At 40.0% G+C, this 9,002-nt stretch overlaps 1 protein-coding gene across 1 annotated transcript; it reads right to left on the minus strand.

Moving 5' to 3' along the window:
* Window positions 1–32: 32 nt before the first annotated feature.
* On the minus strand, window positions 33–7,461 carry ccnk (cyclin K). The gene is made up of 11 exons (XM_062437188.1): window positions 7,342–7,461; window positions 5,024–5,253; window positions 4,668–4,749; window positions 4,445–4,576; window positions 3,660–3,765; window positions 3,484–3,541; window positions 3,043–3,212; window positions 2,720–2,928; window positions 2,478–2,508; window positions 2,093–2,164; window positions 33–1,631 (listed from the first exon to the last, which is right to left on the minus strand). Exons 1-11 carry the CDS (start codon window positions 7,348–7,350, stop codon window positions 1,087–1,089), a joined length of 1,644 nt encoding a protein of 547 aa, XP_062293172.1. The 5' UTR covers window positions 7,351–7,461; the 3' UTR covers window positions 33–1,086.
* Window positions 7,462–9,002: the final 1,541 nt, after the last annotated feature.

Raw genomic sequence — 9,002 nt, forward strand, 5'->3', positions numbered from 1 at the left:
CTACACAGACTGAAAAACAACTCAGTTCAAAGTAGGAAAAGCAGGTCTTTATTTTTTTTTGTTTAAGTGTCACAGGGCCACAAAACCAAAGCTGCGTGCGGCGTACAGAAAAGAGGAGCCCAACTAAGGCACATACGGATAGAAACTCTCAAAAAGATTTGTCTAAATGTAAAGGTCAGATATGTACAAATATACCTTAATGTCCAGTGTTCGACACAGTTGATTTCATTACAGGGTTTCTATTTGGTAGTTTATTTAACACTGTTTGCAGTGCAGATTCACTAAGATTAACGGGACACGAAAAGTAAGAGCAACAAAATTAAAAAGCTGAGCAATAAAATGATTGATAGAGGAGATGTCTTGAAACATAACCTGATTACACAGAAAAAGAAAAATACACAGGATGTTTACACTGTATGCACAGCCTGTTTCTTTCAGTGTGAGTCTTTTTTATATTTGACCACTGCATGTTCATCTCAATTTTTTATTACTCTTATTCTCTGGGAGAAAAAGGGAATGTGGAGAGAACAGAAAAAAAAAACACTGCAGGAAGAAGAGATACTAGGAAAAAAGGGAAATAAGCAGAAAAATGTAAACAAGATCATGATGACAGAATTAAGAAGGAAAATGTAAGCAGGTCACTCCAAGGTACACTAAAAATGGTACATTTCATCCTCTCACAATTAATAAGCATATGTGACAAAACTAGAAAAAAGACTCGGTGCTAATAATTTCTGATAAATGTCCAGAACACAAAGAAAAGAAAAAAAAGTTTGTTAAAATATCTGGATACACAAAGTACCATCCTACACATGTTTTAAGTCCCTTTAAAAAAAAAAAAAAAAAAAATTCAGGATTCTCACTGCAGCCCTTCAGCACCAGTTCTGGTTCTCGTAACAATGCTGTCCAGATCTCACTTTTCCTTTCAAGATTAGTCGTTGACGAGCCTTCGTTTAGGAACCCGTCAACAGAAGTCCTACTGGAGGTGAACAAGCTCCAAGTTCCCGGGTTGTTCTCCCTCTCTTAAGAGCTTTCATCCCTAGCGACAGCCTCAGCTCAGAGATTTTTGTCACACTCCCTCTCTTCTCATCTCATCCACCCGCCACGGTTCATGGGCATGCCAGGCGGAGGGGGCAGAGGCACCTGTGACTGTCCTGGGGGGACAGGGAGTGGAGGGTACCCAGCAGGTGGGAGGCCTATACCCGGAGGGGGTCCGTGGCCCGGTGGCATACGTGGAGGTGGCGGCGGAGGGTAGCTGTTGTAGCCCGGTGGCGGATAAGTTGGAGGTAAGCTGGGTGGTGGGTAGTTGGAAGGAGGAGGAGGGCCTGGAGGTGGAGCTGCAGGTGGGGGGTAGACATGAGGGTGATATGGCGGTATTGGGGGTGCGTAGCTGGGGGGCATCGGGGCGTAGGAGGGACCCTCTGTCTTCATCAACGACTGAAGGCTCTGGAATCCCTCCCCGGACATGTAGGAGCTGGAGGTGGACATGATGTAGTTGGAGGGCGGTGGTGGAGGAGGGCGATGGGGCAGTGGAGGGGGCTGGTGCGGAGGTGGTGCGTGCGGGGGTGGAGGAGCCGCCTCATTTCCTGGTTCTGCTTCTGCGGGAGGGGCTGGAACCGGAGCTTTGCGGTCTAATGAGCAAAACAAAGAGAGCGGAGAAAAAACAACTTATTAAACATTTCCCATCGACTTTCCCGTAAATAATACGAGGCTTCTCATTCCCCCCATGATGATCTCAAATAACCTTTCCATTCTTAGACAGTTAGCGCACAGCTAGACCAAGACTGCCAGGCTTCAGCCACATAGGAGGTCTCATTATCAGGCTCAAGCACTAATCAGATTGGTCTGGGAGAAGTTAGGAGTGTGTGCGTGGGAAACGTCATGTCCAGACAAGTTGCTGGTTATGTAAGCAGACTGAGAGGACTAAAGACTTTGGGTTGGAGTCCTAGGTGGGGGGTCCTGGTGGGCTCATTATGGGCCTATTTGGTAGCACACGCAAACAGACAGCTGGGCGTTGAGAGAATGCTAGCATGTACCCACGGTCTACCAAACATTTAAACTTCTCCAAAGATTAGACTGGAGGAAGACTTACCTGGTGGAGGCTGAGATGTAGGCAGAGGGGGCATGGGGCTCTCCAGTCGAGGAATCTTTGATCCAACTTGTTCTGTAAATTAAATGGACCAGATAATAAGATGCAAAAGATTTTTAAACTCAGTGAATGCATTAAGGAACTTTACTGCAGGCATGAATTTTTAGAAAATCTTAAATCCTGCCGGGAAAGCACTGATCCAAGCCATTTATACTCTACAAAATATATCTGTAATCGTGCCAAGACTGAAGTTAAACTGATGTCATATTAATTATCTAACTTTTCTTGGAGGTATTTCAGTGGGTGGACTGAAATTTATTAGAAATCTACTCCTTTAAAATCCAAAAGAGCAGAATTTTTCCTGTGTAGGGTTTAATGTAAGTCTTACCTGGAGCCTTTGGTTCATCTTTTGGAGATGTCTGAAACAAAGAAAAATGAACCCAAATAATTAACTTCTATTTTGAGGCAGTCATGTTTCATTGCTGTTGGTTGACACAGAAGTTTGAATCAAGTTAAACACAAAGAAGCTGCAGAGGATGTACATTTAAATAAACTAAGGTTGAAGTTCAACAAACTTTTCACTGGCCTTTATTTTATGCCATCATCAATGCTATTCAAGCATTTACTCACATGTGAGCGTTTGAGCTGGCGTGCAGGGCTGCCACCCTGAGGGGACGTCTTCTTTGGTGGTGGGGGAGGAGGGTTGGCAATCTGGGGAGGTCCCTGCGGAGCTGGAGGAGCAGGGATCAGTGGAATGGATGGCCGTTCCTTTTCCTGCATCTGCTGAGGGATGGGCTTGTTGCCCTGGGAGTACAGGTCCAGGATCTGATGACAAATGTCTACAAGGCAACGATATGTTCTTTGTTTAAATCTGAGTGTTGAGACAAGTCTGGAAAAAGGATTAGACATAAGTCCTAGGAAAGGTCTCGTGTGTCATGACTTATCGTGAGTACCTTCAAGCAGCTCAACTGGGACGTCCTGGACAAATTGCTCCCACCAGCGACGTGATGACTGCTTGGCGGTCCACTCCTGGATGTCAAACTTACAGAGGCGACCGGCCAGGTACATGACAGCCACTGCAATAATCTCTGGCTCCCACTGCAGAGACAGCATGGTGCACAGGCTGGGAGGGACACAGGAAATATGGTTACTGTGTGCTCTCATTTTGCTCAGCTGTGAGGCAGCTGGGACTTATATTACTATATAAATGCTCTCGATTTTGATTTGACATTATTGCCTTTATTAGATAGCACATTGGAGAGAGCTAAATATTTACCAGCCTGCAGGTTAGGGTTATATTAATATTAAGAGTACCCAGTGTGTGCACTACAGAGGAAGTCATCTGTAACACAAACAGTAAGAATGCAATCAGGGTGTACATGCCAGCTGCTCACCTGTCATTGACAAAGGTCCATGCCATTTGTAGCACCTTGCATACTTTATTCTTCTCTCCTTTAAACAAGAAGAAACAATGAAAACAGATGAGGACACAAATCATTCGTTACTGACTCCAAGCACCATATTATATCAGTGACTGTGTGGGTGTAATGCCGTACTCATCCCATCTCACCTTTGAGCTGCTTCACATAGCGTAGCAGGAACATGTAGGGGTGCTCCACCTGCAGGTCAAATTTGATAGTCTGCAGCAAGATTCTCTCCAACACCATCACCTCTTCCTGTTGAAAGAAATGCAGATACAGAGGTGAGATTACAGACCACTTCTCACCTCTAACATAGTGGCATAATAACAGTGTCTTGCACACAAAGTCGCATCTTCAGTAGCGACTAAAGGTTAACTCTGCATCCTTTGTTTTTTAATAGTTTGATTCTTACGCACTTAATAGCTGCATACTTTTCACACAAGCAGGGATTAAAAGCGAAAATAAATTAGGTGACATGGTTTTGCAAGGTAAAGTTCACTGTCCTGTGTGGGTCAGTCCTCCAAACCTCATATCCAAGATTAGTGAAGAAAAAAAAAAAGTTTCTAACTGTACTACTTTCAAACCGTCCATGAGCTTGTGAGATCTGCCTACATCAGTCTGTGTTTAACGAGTCTTCTCACTCACTACAACAAAGAGCCTACGTAAGCAGTCAGTCAAGAGGCAGAATCGTACAAAATACGATTATAACAGATTAACACTGATTAGGTTGCAAGAATGTATCCCTTTTTTCTTTCTAAACCTACATGATATTATATAAGTGCTTTGTTATGCCGGGTTACAACAGATTTAAGACTATTAATTTCTTTTCTGCACTCAGTGACCGCAATAAATTCCCTGTCTGAGGTTGAAAGGACCTTGCCTTTTAACTGAGAACAGTCTCAAGACAACAGAGGGAAGGAAAGAGGAAGTGCACCTTTGGATCATCTCCAAACTGGGCAAACTGCACATCATTCAATAAGCTGCGGGCTGTTTTGATGATGTCTTTACACTTCTTTGGGGTTTCCTCCACTTTTCCAGCCAGAAAGAGACAACAAGCTCCAGTCACCTGTTGAGATGCAAATCACAATGTTATTTCCGCAAATTTAGTCCTCTACCAGAATTATCATTCACAAAGGATAGCCACTAAAAGAACTTACGTATCTGGGGAACTGCTTGAAGGAGTGAAACATGTAGAAACGGTGGAAATATATGATGCCAGTTGCCAGTGTGTCATAATGTCTGCTGACAGTCAAGGATATTACTGAAAAGCATTTACAGACAGTTATCAGTAGTTTCATTAAACCTCGGGCATTTCACACTATCCCTTCATAATTAGTCTATAAACCAGAAGTGAAAGAAGCCAAAAATCTTAACAGGAAAAATGTTGTTTTATCATTTACTGATATCTTGGTTGCTCTCTTACTGTATTTCATAAAGAACCAACTGAAAGAGACACTGATTTATCTTCTAATACTTTTCCAAGTGTTCACATTAATAAATCAATCAAGGATACAGGCCAAGCCGGGTCCCCACATCAAATATGAAGCGGGCTCCTTCCCTCCGATACCGGGCTTCTGTGCCAGGATCCAGGCCCTCAGACTGAGATGGGGTGTGGGCTAAATCCTTCTTGTCCCAGTACCAGCATGGCTTGATGTGGTCCAGAATTAACTGGCCAGTCATTAAAAAGTTGGATTCCTTCATTGGCTGAGGAGAGGCGACGGAGGATGGACCCGCTGCACTGGACTGCAAAGTAAAGACGCACAGATGTTACTAATAACATTTACAACAGCTCTGCTGTGTTCAAGTATGAGAAAACACAATGACATGGTGGCAGGGAGCAAGCATCCAAAATACCAAGACTCTTACAGGGTAGGTTCACAATTTTTCAAGTCTGACTTAAAACAACAGTCAGGTGCCCAAATCAACACTGTAATCATTCCTTGTCTTCATACTGGCTGTTAAAAGAACCCCTTCATACTGGCTTTCAATATACGTGATGGGGGCCAAAATCCACATTTTGTCACTGTGCAAAAATGCATTTAAAAGTTAATCTGAAGCTTCTGAGGCCTCAAAAGTCTGAGTTAGTCATATCAAGTGGATATTTGCCACATTAACTTTTTTTTTTAGGATCAAATACTCTCTTTTCGTTTCCCTGTTGAGCTATGGTGGAAGTATAATAACAAAAAGAAGGACTTTGGCACTAAAAAGACTGTAAGGCTGAAAGATATATACTTTTGACTCATTTGGACAACTGGAGCTTCATATTAACTTCAGATAAACTTTTAAATACAGAAAGAGGGCTGTGGGTTGTGTCCCCCATCACTTGCATTGTAATCAGTATGAAGCATGAGGGCTGATTATGGCAAGAAAAACGTCCTTTAAAAACAGAAGCAGTTAAATCGTCATTAAGATTAAGGTAATTATACACTCACATGGACTCCTCTGGATGTCAAGGCTTTTGTCTATTTTGTGAAAAAGGCCTAGTCCAAAATAATTACTCTTAAAGAATAACAAAGTCCTCTAAATACTATCAGTGACATGTGACAAACTGTCAGATTAATGTTCAACTTTGATAGTCTAAACCTAAAAGCTATCAGAGGTGTCATGTCGATTCTGTATCGCTGTCAGAATCAGAATTTTTCTTTACTTCACCCTGGAATAAGGAAGGAGAAAGGCTAATATTTAGGCATCTTGTGACAACAACACAAGGTGAATATCTTCTACACAGTACCATGTCTTTGAGGTCCAATAGGGGGGAAGTTAAGGGAAAAATAAAGGTGAATATTTAGATGCTGAGTTTGTCAGTTTTTCCACAACTTATACATAAGAAAGAACATTGGGCATGATATTAAAAGCCTTAACGATATTTAAACCATTTTCAGATTTGTGAAACATTTAGTTTTATATGAAATCTGAAATAAAGAGCAACTTCAATGTTTTTCTCTCCATCCAGATCACATTATCCTCAGATTATGGCTGTGTAGTGATATTAGTCGAAGAATGCATTCAATTTGGTTAAAAAACAATTATTTAATCATTCTGGATTGTTTTAACTAGCTTGATGGTTGCCAGGAATTAAGTAAATATTCTATTACAACTGATTGCTAAATCTCAGAAAAATTTGACAATTAATAGGGGAAATAAATAAATTGGAAGGAAGCCATGGTAGCACAGGTGTGAATGTATTATCATGGAGGGGGGAAATGCCAATAAATGAAAGATATTAACCATTAAACCTCACAAATTAAACATCAAATAAATCTTTTTGGATTAAATGCAAGGACTTAGTAAAACACATCTTAAAATTAGTGGAAACCTTTACTCTATTTAGTCTAATGTCAAATAGTCCTCTTTTTTCAGTTTTCATAAACAACAATTAAGGTTTCACAAATCTGAAAGTGGGTTTAAACAGCATTAAGTCTTCTGCTACGACTTCTAACTCTCTTTCACATATGTAAATGTAAGAAAAAATGAATAATCTGTCGCTAAATATCAATATATATATACTTCATTTAATCTTGAATAGGGCTAACTTCAGCAGCCTGACTTCACCTCTCAATCCATTCATTCACAGCTTATTTGCGACTAAAGCTAAACATATAGCTAGCTGAACATTAAGTGTATTGCTTCATTAGTACAGTAATATGGATGTCAATAATAAAAAAAGAAGGATTTCAACCAGACTTATCATATAAGGAAAGCTCTTTAATGTTAGCTGAGCTGCTATAGCCGCGGTAGGGCTAGCCAACTTGTCGCCGCTCAGGCTAAAACACTACAGCACCTGTTTAACATTCACCTCTGTTACCCCTCCTGTCCTTCTGTGTCTCCTACCTTTAACATGTAGCCGTCGAAGTAAAGCACTCAACGCAGGCAGCAGAATGAATAATCCGCAGTTATTCACGATAAATGTGCTAACAAGTGATCATCAACAGTCCCCATTGTAACAAGGGCACCGTCATGGTGGCGTGCGTACGTCACTGTGGGCTGACGTCATGACGCAGGACATCTGCTACACGTGTGCTGGAGTTGAGGGGTTTTGTGTGTGTGTGTGTGTGTGTGTGTGTGTGTGTGTGTGTGTGTGTGTGTGTGTGTGTGTGTGTGTGTGTGTGTGTGTGTGTGTGTGTGTGTGTGATATTTTGAGATTTTGAGATTTTATTGTTTAAAATATTGAGAAAAAGTTTTAATCTAATTTGTAACAATGTATTATACAGACAGGAGTGGAAAATGAGATGTGAAGATTATTCTTTTTATTTACTTTGATGTTACTAGTTGTCTCGTTTTTGCACCTAAGTAAACATTTTCACAATTAATTTAAAAATATTTTGTATATTTTGGATTTTATGAGTTGTATTTTCAACAGGATACGTTGCCCCTATTAAGGTATAAAATATATATATATATATATGTATCTCCTGGTGCACATTGCCTGTTTAAGGGTTAATACGGATGGTCTTCTCTTAACCCTTACACACTGTTCATATTCACTCATAATTAGTCTCTATACCAATTCACATTCATAAATTCCCCATCTCTGGAGTCTGTGCTGTTCCAATTGTCCATTTTATCTCCAACATACACTCCCATGGGCATAACTTGTTTTTAAAGTTATTCTAGTAAAAGTAACAGATCTATAAGACCTCTGTTCCAAAGAGATATTACAACATAACCTATGTGATCTCATATTGGAATCAATTTGTGGATAACATGATGTGGAAGAAGGCCTAGAGTTCCTACCAAATCTATACTTAATCACCAATAAAGTTAAGGAAATTTCCTGTCAACTCAAGCGCCCGTGACTGACAGAGTCTTTTTTTTTTTTTAAATGCTATTAACATTTAATCATTAATAGACATTAATACAATATTTCATTTACAATTAAACAAACACATTAAACTAAAGCTTTATTTGTAGCAGAATGTTGCATGCATGTCTACACAGTGTTATATGTTTACAGCTCAAATACAGTTAGTATTGGTCTACAAGAGAGTTGCAAGCCTTCACAGGTAGAGGTGCGGTTACAAAAATTGCCCATGGTTGGTGTGACCTGTGTGTGGTGGTAGGGGCCCAGTGTAATATCTTTTCATAGGGCCCAAAATCCCTGGTGCCATCCCTGATTATAATGGCCAAATTCCATATCCATAAATGTAAATGTACATGTAAGAAACCATGCTTTACTGCATATAGCAATGAAATCAAACAATACATTAATTAAATTCAGTACCCCCTACAACCAAAAGCAATTAAAACCGTAATAGCGTGTGCTTTGTAAAAAATCTTTTTTTTTAATAAAAAAAAATGTTTGATTTTTGTTTACCTTTCATCCGCTAAACTGATTTTTTTCAGTGCTGTTTTTTTTTTTTTTTTTTTTTTACTATTCTGAGAATAAAAAAACAATGTTTACATGTGAATAATTCATATTTTATTTCATGTATGAAATGATTTGTTATTTCCATTAATATCCACTAGAGGGAGACAGATAATTACTCGTGGAC

This window comes from Scomber scombrus, chromosome 17, assembly GCF_963691925.1.
Source record: "Scomber scombrus chromosome 17, fScoSco1.1, whole genome shotgun sequence".
Lineage (NCBI taxonomy): Eukaryota > Metazoa > Chordata > Actinopteri > Scombriformes > Scombridae > Scomber > Scomber scombrus.